We start from the raw sequence: 19,358 nt of genomic DNA, 5'->3' as shown, positions 1-19,358 counted from the left end.
TCTGTGCTCTAAAGACTAATAAATATATAAGAACAAATGTAGTTTTGAACATGCCTTGCACACAGATGCAAAGTAAGCACTATCAGCATTCTTATTGCCAGTATTCTTATTGCCACTTGAAAGTGAATCACACAGTGGGATATGTTAATGAAGTGACAACTGAGCAGACGTTCCTGTCAGACATATAAAACTGACCCAGGCTAACGCTGACCATGAGCTGTGAAGTACACTATGACTGTTAAGGAAAATCTGTATTTCTGTAAAAGATGTAGAAAAGCACAGTTTTGTGTTTTAAAGACTTTGATTGATGCTTTATGTGTGACTGACCAGTGTTGTTTGAGTAATATGTAATATGGTTTTAACATGCATTCAGGAGTAGTGGTAACCCTATTCATATTTGAAAAGCCAATGTCTTGTTGGCCTGTTTTGCTCTACATGATACACATACACAGTAAACAGCCTAATTCTGCACAAAGAAGAATCCATAAAGCTGTCTGACAAAATGGCCTTAAAGGAAGACTAAAAAGCGAGAGCTGCTGCAGGTACTGCAGAGGCAGCATGCTGCTAAACAATCCAGCCCCCTCCTCTCTCTCTCTCTCTCTCTCTCTCTCTCTCTCTCTACCTCCTTCTCTATCTCTCTCTCTCCAACCCTCCCCTGTCAGAAACGACGACAGTCTCCATACAGCATTCACCTACCAATGATTGCATCCCCCCCTCACTTTTTTTTTCTTTCTCTTGGCGCACGACAGCGGCTGCCAAACATTACTCATTTAGAGATTCACATGGCGCAGTCAAGGCTAAGCTACGATTTCCTAAAGGTTACCAAGGTAACAGTTGCTCTCCTTCTCTTTCTCTCTCCCTATCGCTCTCTCTCTGCTCTTCCTGCCCCTCCCTTGTTCCTGTCCTCCTCCTCGCGCTTCTGTTTTTCTAGAATAACCACCACGGCTGCGTGTATGATGGATCTGAGGAGATACCCCCTGGACGAACAGAACTGCACCCTGGAGATTGAGAGCTGTAAGTGGACTAGTAAAACGTACATAAACACAAAACCTGCTTCACACACACTTCTACACAGAATTCACCAGGGGCATAGCTATGAGAAGGCCACCCCACTGGGAAGCCAGCCCTCCCCAGATTTCTGACCTGGCAAAAGCATAGATTTCTTACATCCTCATTTTTTTTCATCTCAAATAAATAACAGAGACTGTTAAAGCTACAGATGCTATCGACATGGCAAAATGGCTCTCACCATTGTTTATGCAAAATGCACAGAAAGACCCTTTTCCCCAGAATAGATGCTGTTTGTTAACACAGCACTAGCTTGCTCCACTGTTTCCCTTCATAGTGAGAACCTAGCTGAGTTGTGGTTAGTCCTATAGCCTACTTACCTAACTAATATTTAGCAGTGGATGATTATAGTGAAGAATAAGCAACATGAACACTGCAATCTTCAACCATTCAATGTAAACATCTACCCCTAGTGTAGTAATGTAGCACTCTGGTTAGTTGGCTTTTAACCACCATATTATACTAGGCTTCTTATTCACCAGCTTCTTAATCAAATTTTCTGTTCCACCTTAAATAGTGTGAGAGTTAACTGCTCTACCATTTAAGATAGAATGGAAAATTTAAATAAGAAGACGTCAGCTTCATCCATGGCATACTATTAGATGTTATATTAACTACCTTTAGCCAGTTAAAATTTGATGTAAGCAATCATATGTTTTGTTTCATGTTCAGAAATGTTTGCCTCTCATTGTGGTTACTGGGTGAATAGTATGATTTAGCTGAAATGAAGTTGAGTAGTTGTTGGTTGTCTCACTAATAGTGACTGGGACATAATGCTTGCTAGCTGCCCCCCTAAACCTGTAATGAGCCCCACCACAATGAAATTCTGTACTGGAATACATTCTCAGCATGTCAGTCCTGCACTTTTATGTTGGTGTTGCATCAGCTCCACTAAGTAAACATCCATATGCTCTTCACAGATGCCTCAGAATGAGCATCTTTTTTGAAAGCACCTTGCTTGCTAAGCTGATTCCATACTGCCAAGGAACAATGAGACATGTACATATTGGTGACTCCTCAATTCCTCAGATTTCTGCATAAAACCTAAAGAAATAGCTGCGACAGCATTTAGCCACAGTCTAAATGGCACAGCAAGTGCACCAAGCCACCTTAAAGCTATAGTCATTTACACAGGGTGCCTCAAGATTGAAGGTTCCAAGAAGGGGAGATCTTGCTGTATTCCTAAAATGTTCCAAATGACACTCAACAGCACCATGCCATCCATTTTTCATTGGTTTTAGACGATTTCATTGTTAATCAAGATTTTTAAAAATGGTAAATTGTAAACGGGGAAAAATCAGAATCGCATAGGCCTAATGTTTAGTTAATATTACATTTTATAAAAGCAGTATCTACAAACTTGTAACTAGGATCTCAACAAAAAAACTAAAGCATGAATAGACTGATAAATCAATGAGTCCCCTGGTGCATTTGTCAAAACATTTCCCACTTTTGCTTAGTTCATGAGACACGCGGTAGTTGAGGGATTGTGGGCTGAAGCTATCAATAAAAAACATTGAGAATTTCAGAACTTAATTCAAACAAGCAAATATTTCATAGAACAAATTAACTGCTGGACTATAACAGCAAGAAGCATTATGATGTTTTCCCTGTGTGCTTAAAGAAGATCTATTATAACCGTGTTCTTAATGCATTCTGAATATGCTACTTTTTATGCATTGTAACAAAATACTGACTGTCTTGGACAGTGAGTTTAGCTTTCATCTTTCACTGCTTTTTCAAAGTATTCTGTTTACATTGTTTCCAACAGACAGACTCAAAAGCTATTTTGGATCAAAGTAGAATCATTCAGCTCAGACGTGGGGCATCTAAGAAGGGTAATTTTTCTAGAAACAATGTATGCTAAATCTCGTCAAAAAAAAAACAGCTTTCCAGATCCCCGAATGGCACTTTAAGTACGAGCCCCTCCACTTCCTTCCTGAAAACCAGATGGCAAGTTTAGACCTGTCCACCTCATCTCTTTGATGTCACACCACAGCCCAGAGAGACCTAGTGTCAGCAAGCATGATCATTACGCTCATTTACACCAATCACCCATAACCACGGAGTTGCCCACCCAGCCATTGGGAGCTGGTGGTGATAAATGCTCGGAGAGGGTTTTCACTCAGGGGCCAAGTGGCAGCATTGACAAACTGAGGTAAGATTGAATGGCCTTGCCTGTTCATCAATGAGGTTCCCCATGCTATTGACCAGCCAGCCTCCACCAGGCAGGTGAACCTTGTCCATCACCAATGCAGCAGTGGCGCACAGAAAAATGGTAATGGCTGGATTTCAAATGAATGCCTTTGCTGGCTTTTGCAAATGCTAATGGGAAACTTATGTACTACATTATTTTTATTATTTGTTTGTAAATACAAATAATGAAACAGTAAGATTTTTTTTACATTTTATTTAGCCTTTAATTTATCCAGGCAAACTATTAAGAACATATCTTATTTACAATGATGGCCTGGCAAGCACCACAAGACACTTATAATAATGATCAGAAGAAACCTTAGCTCTTTATCAGCAACTCAGGGCCAAAGCAAAGGATAGTATTATTATAACACTCTTTAAAACAATGTTGTCTTTTTCCTTTCAGCTCCTTTTCTGTCTAGTTTTTAAGCCTTAAAGCAAAACAGTCGTATACAAAGGTCTGCACACCCCTGGAAGCGCATATTTTTTGGTTTTCTAAGTAAAAATAAGTACACATTCTTTAAAGAAACAAGGTGTATGTATGGCATTTTACTTTACAATTTCAATTTAGTTGCCAAGTTTAACATGTTCCAAAAAAATAATAGAGCATGAAGTAAAATGTGCCATAACTTTTGCACAGGCTACACTTTTTGTTGTTTTTTTTCCTCTAATATATTAAATTCAGCAAATGAACAATAATTGTAAAGCACAGTGCAATTCAGTATTAGTTCTTACACTGGAAAAGCAGAGAGAAATTCTATAAGAATTTGAAAAAATAATTGATATAAGGATACATGCTAACTCTAGACTTCAAAGGGTTAAAGCCCACCACAGACGATACTTCAATCTACTTCCCACATTATCCTAAGGAATTCTCTGTGGAATCCCCTAGAAGAACTCCGCTGACAGCAAGGCAGAGCTGCTGGGATGCTCAGGAGAGATCTTTCTGACCAGCTACTCAGTAATACTGGCCTAGCACTGGGCAGCAAGGGAAACTAGCTGAGCTATAGACACCCCAACATTACAAGGCAAAATGATTAAAAAGGGATGAATTCTAATCCAGGCAGGGAAATGATATGACCCTTGGCAGAGCGCTGGCACACTCAAGGGGCGAAAGGCGTAATTAAAATATGAAATATAGCCCAGCCAACCCAGAGCCAAGTTATATATGGTTCCTGGGAGCTCCAAGAGAGCAACATAAATGCTCCAATGAGGCGTAAAGGGGCATGGAGGTCCTGCACATGGCTGGAGAGGTCTTTAGAGAAGATGTTCTGCACGATATACTGTAGCTCTGCTTCTTACATGGCTATAAAAAACCTTGCCATAACTTACTATTTTAATAATCTTAGTCATATTCATGATTAATAGACTCATTCAGTTTCACAGTTTGATATAACTTGATGTTAATATTGCTAATACTTAATGCAAGATTACTGTCGGCCTAAAAACCTGATCGAAAATAATTATCGCTATTATATTATGTAAAATTGAGCTCGTTGTAACTTCAGCCTTCTGTGTCTTCTTCCCCATTTTCTCCACAGATGGATACACCACAGATGACATCGTGTTCTTCTGGCAAGGCGGGAAGAACGCTGTAACAGGTGTGGACAAACTGGAGCTGCCGCAGTTCTCCATTGTGGAGCTACATCTTGTCTCCAGAGAAGTGAGATTTACCACAGGTAAGGAACGGGATACTCACTTTCCCAATAAGAAGTGATCAAAAGTGATCTACTCCTTAACCAGTTCAAGCTCTAACAGTCAAATATCCTCTAAAATTTTATTACTGATTCAAACTTGTACAGTGATCAATAACCTTTAGAAGCCACAGTTATCACTGGTAATAGCAAAGGCATAATGTAGTTTGACATTAATTATTTTTCACTCATTGACTATTGAAACAAGCAATCCAGGACTACTAAAAATAGGCCTTTAGGCAATAAATGTAAAAATGAAAAAATGAATTGATGAAAATGCTCATTTCTGCTCTATAAAGGATTTCTTATATTATATTAGCTCTAAGCTAATACTAGCTAGTAGTAGACATATAACGACATATATTTTACCTTGTATATTGAAGTATTACACTGACTCAGTACAGCACCCTGACGTAGAGCATGCACTGTTTTCCATTTCAAACAACTGACCAAAACTGGGTTAGATCACATCTCGTACGTGCAATCAGTGACGTATGTAGGGCTAAAATTTACATCTAAATCATCTAATTACCTCTAAATCATTAAGCCTTCTCTGAAGTCCCAGAGGGTTCACCACTGTTTGAATTGCTTGATTGTTGATTGTTGCGAAATTTTACATTTTTGCCATGTTTAGATTTTTTTGATATAAACAAGCAGAAAGCAGATCCAAAGCTGAAAGTACAGCTTTTAAAATGTTTTTAAATGTTTTTTTTTATTTTTAAATTATACTAAGTATGCAAGAAATCAAGTAAATGTATACATCTCAGTAGTATAGCAAAGACTTCTAAGGGTTAACACTGGTGCTAAGTTTCTACTGTGAAGATGAGGAAGATGTAGGGTCATCACCTGGTGATGTTCTGCTTAAATTTTAGGAAATGTAACTGTTACTTTAAGCGCTCTTGCCCTTGTGTGCTCTTGTTTTTTCAAACTTAGTGGGAGTCTACGGAACGAGTGTGAATAAAAAATGTGTGGAGGACTATTGATTCATGAGCTTCACGGGAAGCCAGATTGGGTCATCTCTCATTGCATGTTGCTTACAGCCAATTGCAGTTTAACTCCAGGCTTGATGAAGTCCCTTCCCTCCTTCCTTGATAAACTTGTAGTCAAAAGGCTCCCGGTGGAATACGTTATGCCTCCTCAGCCGTAAACATCGCAGTTAAGCTGAAGTTGTGGGAAGTAGGAACTGCAGGGATCAGGAGTGGATATTACTCTGGCATTAATAACTTGCTGATGCAGAGATGTGAATAATCAATAAATTCAAAACAGCAATTCATTTCATGTGCCAAGATTTGGGACAATTGGATCCCAAAATGCATCATAACTTAATTTCTTTGCATGTTTTACAAAGTAAAGCAAGTCATATAGGTTAGGTGCTTAAGAATAATTATATTGGCATGATTTCAGTATAAGTGGACTTTATAATGATCTTGTAATGTTCTTATTAAGCCTTATTGAGTTGCTGTTAATGAACTGGCTTCTTTATTACGCAATAACTAGAGGTAATTAAGCATCTTCCAGAGGACTTTTATTTGTATGTTATACATGATCTTGTGCACAACCACTAACCTAAGCATTGGGTCCATTATGTGCTTATTTTCTATAGAGTCATAGCAATACCTTAGTAATAAATCACCACTTACCTAATAACAGGTTTGGAAAATACAGGAAAACAATGGTGATTGTTTCCTTTGATTTGTGCTTCTGCAGTTTGCAAGTTGTAGAGAATGTATTGTTTTCTCAGAAAGCCCAGAAAAAAGAGCATTACAGTTAACTGTGAGTAACAATAGCATGGACCAATTTTTTCATCGGTCTGGGATATAAAAAAAGCCTAACTGTAACAACATTTCTCAAATAAGGAAAAGCTACTTTAGTGAGTGTGTTTACATGTGGGATGAAATGAAACTCAGATTCTAAAATTACACCCAGGTTTCAGACTTCACATTTGGTAGGCAAGTCTACATTAGAGCAATACAGCCTCCTCTGAATTTTAGTACCATCAGCATTTCAATTTTGTCTTGATTTAGTTTATTTTAAGACATCCAATAAGAAACATCTGATGCACAGCTGATTAGTATGTCAACAGAGTCTTGTAAGAAATAACAGTAATTATGAATCATCAGCATAGCTATGAAAATACATTTATATGTATAAAGAGAAACACAACGGCCCTAAAATGTAACCTTCTGGGACTCCAGAAGTAATGTCAAAAAATGTTTTTGATGAATGATTTTTAATAGGACCAAAAACTGTCCATTCATTTAACATGATTGAATCCATTCAAGACTGTGCCTAAGAAGCTGACCCAGTTTTCAAGATGGTGGATTAGATGCTCACAATCAATGTAAAGAGTACAGGATCCAAAAAACGAACTGATCCAACAAGATCAAAATAGATGGATTTTGGTTAATCACTTTTGACAGAGAGCAGTTTATAATAGTTGAAACATCATTTTGCACACAGTCAAAAACAATCGTGTAGTAGTAATGGGAAGCCAGTTGATTAGCAGTTACGCTTGATAAGACTACCAGGTTGGTTATCAGATATTGGCTTGATAAAGCATAATAATAATAAGGGCATAATACTATAATATAGTATGTTGTGCAAAAGATTATAATGTATAACACACAAATAAACAGACTTATTCATTCATTCACTGTAGTTATTGCTTGATAAAGAGACAATGAGCATCCCAATAATAAGCAGCTTCTGACTTGAAAAGGCTTAATAAGAGCATTACAAATGCATTATAAGCCCCTTTAATTTTTTTTGTGGCAAATTTTATAAGGCAAACGTTACTTAACAAAGTACAGTTATAAATATCAAAACCATAAAAAAAGCAATTTAAGAAAAAAATGTAGAGTAAATATATGGGAATGCTTTTAGATGATTAGTAGGCGCTGCTTAAAAATTAAATTTAAGTAAAAGACAACTTTGTCAACATTTGAACATAGCATAAAGAACTTGACATTCATTTTGTAAGAAGAAATCAAGGCAATATTGTACATTGTTAAGCATCTACCTGCATATACAGTTACCTTTAGTCATGGTCTAATTTGAGACCAACACAATTTATGTCAAATGCTGCATGATTTCCATTTTTATATGGAAAGAAATGTGATGAATGTGTTCCCCTAGTACATTAATCTATATTTACTTGTAAGTAGTGAACTGTACTGTTTGATTAACAACTAAGGTGTAATTGAATTCATTGCATTGCATAATTACATGTTTTACAATAATTCAATTCTTTTGTAACTATGCAAATGGCCTTGTGAAAGCATAAATAATGTATCTCTTGCCATGCCTCGCATTTACTATATCAGGATCAGTGTAAGCCAGACCTATCTGAAAAGCTCTTAACTCTTCTTGTCTTCTTTCTCACAGCACACTAGACATTAAATACAGTACAGAGTGAGGGGACATGTTTTCCGTTTAAAAGACTTTTTCCTCTTTTCTCAGATTCCCCTTTGGTGATATTTAATGGACAAAAAAGGGGGGCACAAAGAGAACAAAAAAAGGCACAGCGGTTTTATGTGGCAATTCTCAGAGGGCCAGAGGAGCCACCTGCTGAGAAGGGGCTTTCAGAAAAAATCTGCCATGCTGGTGACTTTCAGCCATGTTTAACTGGATTCAAACCTGTCCCCGGGAAGGAATCCATTGCTTTGGGGAAATTAAATGCTTCATTCGAACAAATGGAGAAACAACCGTCCTGCACACTGACAAAGTGTAGTCTTTGAAAGGCCCTGTTCTTTCCTGTACTTGTGTCGTGTTCGCTAACATGGCTTATCTGTGCCTGCTCCCTCTGTCCGTCTGCTCAGGTTCGTATCCCCGGCTGTCGCTGAGTTTCCGCATCAAGAGGAACATTGGCTACTTCATATTGCAGACCTACATGCCCTCTATCCTGATCACCATCCTGTCCTGGGTCTCCTTCTGGATTAACTATGATGCCTCCGCTGCTCGGGTGGCCCTGGGTAAGAACCCTCTGACAGCACTGACTGCATAAAAGCAATGATTAACAATATGCTGGATTAGAGAATAAGGTTTAATGTTGAAGTGCACTGAAGATCATGTTCCTTTCAACATAGCAAAACTCTTATATAGTCCAATCACCCTTCGTATCCTGTCAACGTCATTCTTGATATGCTTTTGAAGGTGAATGTTAAAATCGTAGCACATTTGGAAAGCCTTTTCTGGAATGGACCAAACACAAATAGAACATTTGATTTCTGAGAGCTGTCCAAGTTTAGAATTACAAAGTTCTATCAGTGAATAAACCCATATTGGAAAGTTCGCCACTGTACGAGATTCAAACTGCAGCATCATAATATTTAAAATTGATGAAATGTGATGCACTGCTTAGTATTTGTTTTATTTTAAGCAGCTACACTGCACAAGGTGACATCTTAGCAAGTGTAAATATCTAGTAGCAAAACAACACATGTAGTTAATATAGCTAATATTTCCTATCTTGAGAAATAAATATACTTTGTATGTACTCTGTATGTTCTATATACTCTATATATTCACTATAGAAATATACAACTTATCAGTCAACGATCAGCTAATGTAGACATCTTTGGAGGTTATTAGTTGCAAAAAATGAAATTGAGTTGGTTAACTCACCTTCCTTATATAGCCAGTGTAAATCACCTACTATGCAAGTGAAAACCTCTTAAATGTTTAAGAATTAGTGTTTTCAAGAAATAACTCTTAATACAATCTGCTAATAGAATAAGACACTTTCATAAGATAAAATCAATTATAACAAGTACAAAATGTAAAGAAAGAAGTTAAATAATCTTACAGTATTCTTACAGCAATCTCATTATGAGAAATAGATATATTGACTAAATTTAAGATGTTCTCACTTGCTAAGATATTTTGTAGTTTGTTAACTAACACTAGCTTGATAAGCCACAGACATTTAGTAAATTAATTTCATTTTCTACCAACTAATAACCTCCAAAGATGTCTATATTTGCTGATCACTGACTGACCCTTAAACTCATCATTTGTTTGGATTGTATATACTTTGTTTGGTAGGAAGGATCATTTAGCTAGCTTGCTATACCAAGCTAATTGCTAGCAATCACTAGCTAGTTGTAACTGCTACTAACTAAAAAAAGGCCATATTTTAGATGAGTTGGTCAGCTGGTAGTGTTACTAATATTTTCAACTTACATTGTTTCTATGATTTCTTACAAAATGGTTTTAAAAAATCTCAAGGTTCATATAAGTAGGCTTCATAGCAAAGCTACTAATTACTGTGAACAGCTTATTGCTGAGTATGTGGACATAAATAAAACATGAATTTTGAATGGTTAGCCAATATTCATCGGCTGCACTGATTAGTTATAACACCTTACAACACCATTTTCATGGAGGCATCTTTTACATTTTTAAAATACAGACTCACCACAGTAACAATAGACAGCACTAAAAGATTATGCACTATGCACATAAATCAAAAATAACTCAAGCAAAATGTCAGATGGAACCTTATAATTCCCACAAATTTTCCTTTATAATGCCCTATAAGCCCACAAAAAAGCTCCAACACATTATAAAAACTATCATCAAAAAATCCAATTTACACAAATGTACATTTACCCCGTATTTTGGTGATCAGCCAAGACATGTTTGCAATCCAGTTTTTGCTTCTTTAATTTGTGCTAGAGCTGTGAGACGAACCTAGCTAAAAAAAAAAAAAACTTAAGCTTATAGCCTTTTAATTAGCATTGTGCAAAATGCTAACCTTAATCACACACTCTATCACAAATGTGGTTTATCAGGTGACTGCTATCAAAACAAATGGACAAAGGTACATGGCCTAGATAAAAGCAGCGGCAGTCTGATTTTTGCCTGTACTGTGGTTGGTAATTGATGTAGTACATGCTTCCTTCACTTGTTAGCTACATTAGCCTTGTAGCTCCAGCACAAAGTAAATAAGCAAAATGTGGAGCTGTGATTACATTTGGGATAAGGGTAAAATTGATTGTTCACTAAATTGTTGCTTTAATAGGAAGGGATGTCGCATTGCTATGCATATGAAAAGAACTTTAAATTAAATTATAGTCTGATTGGATTAATTTGGGTGCCTGGGGTAATTACCTCTTTCACTGGTGCTACTCTGACTTTTTTTCTGTCCAGATTGACTATTTTGGTGTTTGGTCTTCACCCTCCCATGAGGAAATTATACTCCTAATGACCTACTGTTTGTGGTAACACTTTCTTTTATAGTCCCCTGTGTTCTAGGTATGAACCAGGTTAATTGGAGGTACAAAGTCCAAACTATAGTGTATCTATTTTAGGTAAAAAGAGGGTTACGTACCAAGACAGTCCAACTAAATTACACTGAAAAAAGAATATAGTTAGAATATATTATAATGGGATAACTGTTAATGTACCAACTTGGACTTAATTCCCTCAAATGTGCTGTGTTTAAGTAGGAAAGTAAATCAGAAAAATAAAAAGTAAATGGTAAGGACCAACGGAAAAACATTGAAAAAATTATTACTGTCTTTTACAACCCAGGTTCTGAGATATTTTCTTACATCCTTGATCTGCTTAATAGCTAGAACCTGTTAGGTGTTTCAATGTAATTTAGTTAGGCTGTCTTGGTACTTCCCATTGTTACCCAAAATAATTACCAACTACTTTGGATTTTTCAGCTCACCCTTAGCCAGTAAATAGCTAGAACACACGGGACTGTAAAAGAAAGCACTACCTTGTTTCACTAAACTGGTTGTATTTTAGTCCCATCTGAATACAAAAAAGTGATTTTCCATGCAGATGTCACCTTGCGTTTTAGACCACTTGGTTTCCTGGCACACTTATCCATAATAAACAAACACACAGTATCATAAAACATGTATCAATCATGAATGTTTGGATGAAAGTGTATGACATTGCGTTCATAGAAAAAACAACCCACTAGAAACTGATATGTACAGCTGTAATTTTTCTAGAATTTTATCATTGAGGAATTGTGTGAAATGTATAAAAAAAAGTCCAATTGGGATAGGGCTTATTAATTCTTTCTGTCAACCATGACAAAAAACATCAAAGGAAAAAATAAATGTCTGACTTGTAGTCTTGCTCTGTCACAGGGGTTACCACGGTGCTCACTATGACAACCATTAACACCCACCTGCGGGAGACCCTCCCAAAGATCCCCTACGTGAAAGCCATCGATGTCTACCTCATGGGCTGCTTCGTTTTCGTGTTCCTGGCCCTGCTCGAATATGCCTTCGTAAACTACGTGTTCTTCGGACGAGGACCCCAGCAGCAGAAGAAAATCAACGAGAGGCTCAACAAAGCCAACAATGAACGTTCCCGTTACGAGGACAAACGTCTGAGAGAACAGGTTGGCATCTTTTCAACACTGGGCATGTTGTTCCGTTCATATCCGTGTCAAAAGTCCAAACTGAGCAAATTAAACAGAATATTCAAATGTCATGCACACGTTTTAGCTGATTGATGTTCTGTACCATTGTGTAAACATCAGGTTCTTGACAGCTAGCTAGTGTTAAAAACGGTTTGGCTCCACCAGCTGAGATTGCATTCAGAGGTCCCATTGCCCATTGCTTCTCCTAAACCGATGGCTTCTTTTATTTGATCGAAGCTACTTTTTCATCATTAAGAGAGGCTCATCTTGTTCTGAACTTATATAAGATTACGACATTATCAGGTTTTCGTCTAGGTTATTGCTGCAGGCTTGTTTCAATCTAACTGCAGCAACGTCACAGTGGGCTGCTTTTTTCCAGCCTAATTTTTTGTGAACCATTTTATTATATATTTATCTTCAATAATCATGATCACACTGGATATTACAGTAATTGTCTTATATCACAAACTATGTTTGTCCATGATCTAATGATTTTGTGGCTTCTTTCCCTGAAAGGTATTAGATATCTTTCATGGGTAGCAGCAATCAATCACATGTTCATTAAAAGTAGATTGAATACCAAGCATGAAGTGTGGTCCCTTTTTTTAGCACAACCGATTTGTAACATCAGCCGATTCCATACTTAAAAAGACCTAGAGGAACACAACTTCCAAAATATCAAGAAGGGACAAATGACATGACAGTCAGATTGAATGAAGCCAGATGTCTCTGAATGAAAGATAACTTGCCAAGCTTTATGCAAAGTTTCCTTGTTGACCCTCATGTTTATGCATTTTTGTATTTTTAGAAAAATGTTGCTTGATTGTCAAAGTTTTTCTGGGCGTTTTAATGTTCTTTTCATCTTTTCTTTCACATCGCAAGGACTCCATTTCAGCGCCGTTTCAAACCAACACCCTCAGGTCATATACACAACGAAGAAATCTGTATCTCGAGGAACAAAGAAAAGTCGGGGTACATGCATTTAGAACTCATAATAGCTGCAAGACTGCAGATTTGGGTCATACAATGCCATTAGCAAATGTGTTGTGTGTTTCAGCCATTACATTGAGCCAAGGCTCTGTAAAGTTTCTCTAGTTTCTTCAAAAGTAGTGCTTTGTTGTAAATGTGACGTCACATCACCATTGCATCTTGCATGAGCAGTAAGAGACAATTTTGTACAATTTTGCCAGAGATACTTTAGGTGACCTCTGGTGACCGTCGCTCTGTGTCTTTGATCTCCTCAAGGTGGACGCTTACGGCAACATCCTGCTCACCACCCTGGAGATGAACAACGAGGTGATGCCGTCGGACGTGGGCAGCAGCGTGAGCGACTCGCGGAACTCCGTCATGTCCTTCGACAGCTCTGGCGTGCAGTTCCGCAAGCCCATGGCCTCGCGGGACGGCTTCGGCCACCACTCGCTGGACCGCAGTGCCATGCGCAGCCGTGCCAACTGCCGGCTACGGAGGCGCTCGTCCAAGCTCAAGCTCAAAATCCCCAACCTGACGGATGTCAGCACCATTGACAAGTGGTCCCGGGTGATTTTCCCCATCACGTTTGGATTCTTCAACCTTATCTACTGGTTGTACTACGTGAATTGATGCGCGTCCTCCTAGGAAACATGGGCCATATTTTGAGAGCACATTGAATTGGCTTTGATACAATTGGGAAAATATGTATACACATATAGGAAAAAGTTCATACATATGTATATGCATATTTCTATATATTATATTTCTATATACACATGCGTGTGTAAAATTGAAAGGACTTTTCTGATGTAAAAAAAAAGTATTATATAGATTGACTTGAATGTTTAAGAATAATGCGAAACAAACATTTGAAGCGTTCGAATTTCTTTTTCTTCTGTAATTACAAACAAACATACAACCATGAAACCCCCTTCTCCTACCCCCCATCCCCCAGCGAGGGTTTGGAACTAAAGACTGCATGATATTTTTGCTAAAAGAAAGATTTGCGAGATACAAAAAAGGACATCATCAGAGCGTCTCATTGGCTTTTTATTGATACACACTGTATTCAGCCTTTCCCAACTGCAGCTCGTGAAATCAGCGGTGGCTTGTGTGCTTTTGGGCGCCGACGGGGCAGAACACCCTACTCCCCAAAACCCAATTCACTGCGCCGCCTAGCACCCCCTCCGCTGTCTCCCATGGAAGAGACTTACGGAAATTGTCCGTTTCTACACTGTACAGCAACCTCTTTTGGATTATGTGTTGTTTTCCTTGATTTTTGCGAGAGAATGAGTTTCTCTTTCTCAGACATAAAGCTCTGGTCAATGGTTTACACTGGACGGCCATCACCGCGCGTTTGAAAACCACCCAAGAGTCCCACCCAGAGTCTTCTTTTTCATTTCTTTCTTCATGATGTTTTCTGAGAGTGATCTCCTTTGGGGTATATATTTTTCATTATGGTTCTAAGGATTCTGACAACTCTGGTTGCTATTATTTTGTGAAAATTCTTTCGGGGGAGAGCGTTACTTAAACATAGAGTTCTAGAGTTAGCGCATTGCTAGGTAATGAGCCACAGATATGCATTGTTCATTTGGTTTCTTTATTTCGTTTGTTTCATTTCAAGAAAAGAAAAAAGGCTTCAAGTGTACATTCACTCAGTATTCTCATTGACATGGTTAGGTAGTATAATTGTACTCTTGCTTTATTCTTGTTCCTAGTGCAATCCATCTGTTTTGTAGATACAGCTTTCATGAGCATCATATACAGCTTTGTGTTGTCTGAGGACATAAGGGGGACCATGGTGAGCTATGTTGTTTGTCAGAGCTTGGATTTAAAGTTAGTCCATCAACTATATGATGTAAAGAAAAAAGAGAAAAAAGAATATTGTGTATTTAAAAACAGGAGAGGTGGGAATTGTTTTTTTTTTTATCTCATATTTAAGTCAAGAGATCAGCCCATAGTGTTACCTGATATTGTATGTAGTAACTCGCTCATTGTAGTGGCCCATCCTGAGAACGATTCATGCTGTTGTTTTTCTGGTTCCTCTAACGTGCCTGTCTGAAAACCTGAAGGAGGTGTCCTCAGTCGATCATTGAAGTAAAAGAGGGTGGAACAGCCCTTGACTTTTGACGTTTCACTTTACTGCAGACCCACCCACAGCCCTGATGTTACGCATCTTAGGATTCAATCCCAAAGACTGATGACATCAGCACGATCAGGAAAAAATAAAAAGAGCTTCTGAGTCTTTTACGGGGCGAAATGAGATGTACGATAAAAGCCATGAACTGAAGTGACAACCAAAAAGGCCTATAATCCATTCTTATTTCATTACTACTTCTTTTTTCTTTCCTCTGCCTCAATTAGCCGCATCTTTTTAGGGTTCCATGCACCATGTCATGCTGCACGGCCTCCACCAAACCTCTGCCCATCTCTACATGATCACAACGAGCCTACTGCACGTGCTAGTTGCTTCAAAATCCATACAAAGTCCACAGACCTACCACCCATGGCTCCATTCGGTCCAAATTCAGAGGCATTCAATCTCTCCAAGACCCCGTGCTCAAATTGCTCAAGCTGCACACGTAGACGAACACCAACTAGACATCGCTTCTGTCGCAGCAAGATTGGGTCAGCCAAGGAGGAAGTACAGAATGCAGATGTCTTGGGATGGGAGGTCCGTTAGGAGGTCTAGTGGACCTTCAAGTGATGTGGTGGGTTGAGACCTGTGAACTCTGCTGTAGTCCATGTGGAGGACATTCTGAGCAGGTCTCAGTCCTCAGAGCCAAGCAGAGTCCCCTAGCTCTCAACTCAGATCATACCACACCATTCTTCACAGAAAGGACTTATAGAGAGAGACTGAATGCCAGACCATTAATATGCTACACTTACTTTAAGAGGTGAAGGAAATGAGGCAACAAAAACTTTACTGAGCAGAGTAAAGAGGCCACTAGTCTTCTAACAGCCGTCAAGTAAAGTTTTTTAGGACTTGAGGTTGTTAGAACTTGACTGAAAATGCCTTTTTATGTTAGTTCTTTGATATCCAGCAGGACCATAGTCAGTTGGTAGTAGGTGCAAGCTGGAAAATATCTAAAGTGTAGCAATGTAAATTCAGTGAACCTGCATTAAATGAAAGAAAATGGGGATGAGATGTGAAGTAATCAATCTGATAAAGGCTTATTAGAATTTCTTAATAGAAACCAATGAGATGACATTCGGTGTGCTGCAAAGATCTGTCAGAAAGGCAAAGTGTAAAATTCAAATGGATTAGCTGGTGAATAAATTGCGCTGCATGCTATGGTTAACATCAGGCTAACATCTGAATGCAAACTCCATCACTATGCTCAGCGCCTGAGGACTAGTGACTTGACAAATCACATCATAGATGGAGCCAATGAGTTTGAAATCAAAAGCCAGAGATGAGGAAACAGGGTCTTAGGCCATCGCAAACATGAACATTCCTTGAATGCTTGGTAGCATGCACCCATGCAAGCACTCTTTCATGTCATTTGAATGCCCCTGCCTTTAAACAATATGACTGCACAACCTGACAAATAAGAGGAGAAAATATATTTTTACATCTGATAAAAGTGCACTGTAGATTTATCAATCAGCTATGAACTTAACTAAGGTATGGTATTTCTCTTTCATTGATTGACCCTAGAACGATAAGTAATCATTTGGTAGCGCAGTAGATTGTCTGTAAAAAAACAAAGCTTTCCTGAAGTAGCTAGTACAATTTGTTCAAATGGGGAAATGCACAGATTGCACCTAGTCAGGGACTAAAATTTAGTCCATAACTTGGCTTAATCTGCCCTCACTTTGTGTCTTATGCTTTAGAAGTACATGACGTACAAGTTTTCTATAGTATCTGTTCAATTACTCATTATTTAACTACTACTTGTTTCCCACTATATTTGCCGTTTCTATGCACTCTTACTCTGTGATACTCTGAAATGTCATCGGTTGGGATGCATCTGTGCTCGGCCTATTAAGGCTGAACAGTGAACAGAGCAGAGATTTGCTGCATAGCAGTGCTGTGTTGTTCTGTGCCATACAGATATGGTAACTAAGAACAGATAATAGGAACTTTGGCTTTGCAGTTTGTCAAGCCAGTAAGCATGTCATCTCCAGATATTCTGTTGCTCATCAGCATGTTCTTGTAGCACCAGCACACAGCTAATTTACAGTGATCTTGGTCAAATTTTAGGTAGAATGCTGGTTTGTTTGGGATCATTTGTTGCCCTCCAAGATCTGCCTTAATTAGATCATGAAAGTGTTTTTACACAGTGGAGTATATTATCAGAGCAATACAATGCAAATACCACGCAGCAAGTTAATTCAAGCCTTAATGGTCACAGTAGTCTTTATAATCATGATTAAACATTGATTATGAATCAGTAGACTGAGGTAAATCAAAGACAACATTGGTTGCTGCAAACATTTAAAACAGGCATTCATTTTTAATCAATGTAGATCTCTTTTTATCTTATAGTGAAGTTCATACACCACAGTAAGTATCCTGTACTGGTAAAAGTATTTCCCAGAAAAGTGTTACAGTGCTAAAGTGTTAGCAAAAAGCTATTTAGCTGGTTAGCAAACCCAGCTAAATCACTAGATCCATGTCTGAAACTCATTTAGTGCAGTACTGTTGTTAATGCTACCAAAATGGAATAGCCACGTGAGATAGCTCTCAATTTACTCTTATTATTCACTTAGCTAACTGTTCCAGAAATGTGTTAGGCTATTAAAAGGTTAGCAAATGCTAATACTTTCCCAACTTAGCAAATCACATTAGCATTTTGACTTTATCGTGAAGTTTACAGTTTCATGCTAGTGCTGGAATCAACATTGACATATTTTTAAGACCGATATGCTAGTTTACAGTGGTCGACTGGCCAAAATACTCAAACATGTAGCAACACCAGGCTGGAAAGGTGGTGTTTGTCTTGTGGCAATCCTTGCGGATTAGCTAAGCACTGTAGTCATGTTTCCCTGTTTGTTTTTGCTCGTTTTTCAGTCGAAGATTGAACAGTGTGAAAAAAATAGGCCTACTCGTGATAAAGCTTCAGAAATGAGCTTCTGAAAAACACACTTTCATTTGTTTAGCACTACTACCGACTACTGCATCATGTCTTTGTCATGTTGTTGAGTTTGGTAATGAAGAACCCCCATCTCTTTGCCTTGTCTCAGACATTTTGGTCAATAGTCCTGCTCTCCGGCAAGATCACAATGCTATTTTGATGGCGAGTTAGTAACCCCGTTAGCATCTCTGAGGATGAATTACTCCTAGCATCTGAGAGTACTGTCGTGTTGCATACCATAAAAACTGTGAGTTAGAGAGGTAATTACACTTCTGATGCTAAGCTAACCTCTGTATCGAGCATAACATCTTATCAGTTCAGAGTACATAGGACTTATATATGGATTTTCTTTCTCTGACTAAGCTTCAGTTCTCTTTGGGGAATTATTCTTCAGTTGTAGATATTATTGCAGGCGCCATCACGGATTCCTTCTGCAATGATGGACATGCCATGCTCAAACAATATTCATGTAAAGAGCATCTTACTAAGAGACTTACGAATGACATTACGTCAAGGTAGCACTCTGGTCACTGAGGTGATTGTTGGCCTTTTCTGGAGAATGTGTCACAGTGTTAGACTCGGTTCACTGAATTGTTCTGTGTCTTAATGGTTTAGGAATAACTAAGATCCTAAGATCTATTTGATTTTGTTTATCTCTTTGTTAATATTCACTTATATATATATATATATATATATATATATATATATATATATATGTATATATCTATATATATATGTGTGTGTGTATATATATATATATATATATATATATATATATGTTTGAGAGAAAGCACGAGAGAGAGAGAGATAGTGAATGAGAGAGAGCTTTATATAATATCAGGGATGGGGCGGGGCGAAAAAAAAAAAACCTGTGACAATGGAGGACATCCGTCAATCTTGTCATGCACTTCATTCACTTCATTCCAATCACTTTTAACAGAATCACCTCGATATTCCCATGCC

The 19,358-nt window shown here is 38.1% G+C and overlaps 1 protein-coding gene across 2 annotated transcripts in view; it reads left to right on the top strand.

Moving 5' to 3' along the window:
- Positions 1 to 19,061, top strand: part of gabrb4 (gamma-aminobutyric acid type A receptor subunit beta4) — an 83,601-nt gene extending 64,540 nt beyond the window's left edge. The window contains exons 5-10 of one of the 2 annotated variants that reach the window (XM_017701097.2): positions 932 to 1,014; positions 4,806 to 4,943; positions 8,777 to 8,929; positions 12,068 to 12,324; positions 13,228 to 13,317; positions 13,591 to 19,061. In XM_017701097.2, the coding sequence (XP_017556586.1) occupies positions 932 to 1,014; positions 4,806 to 4,943; positions 8,777 to 8,929; positions 12,068 to 12,324; positions 13,228 to 13,317; positions 13,591 to 13,944 (1,075 nt within the window). In that variant the 3' untranslated portion in view covers positions 13,945 to 19,061. The remainder of the gene's footprint in view (positions 1 to 931; positions 1,015 to 4,805; positions 4,944 to 8,776; positions 8,930 to 12,067; positions 12,325 to 13,227; positions 13,318 to 13,590) is intronic. The other variant, XM_017701098.2, reaches the window with a different exon arrangement.
- Positions 19,062 to 19,358: the final 297 nt, after the last annotated feature.

Source organism: Pygocentrus nattereri, chromosome 16, assembly GCF_015220715.1.
Source record: "Pygocentrus nattereri isolate fPygNat1 chromosome 16, fPygNat1.pri, whole genome shotgun sequence".
Taxonomy (NCBI): Eukaryota; Metazoa; Chordata; class Actinopteri; order Characiformes; family Serrasalmidae; genus Pygocentrus; species Pygocentrus nattereri.
Note: the sequence above shows the minus strand (reverse complement) of the source record. Positions and strands in the feature narration are given on the sequence as shown.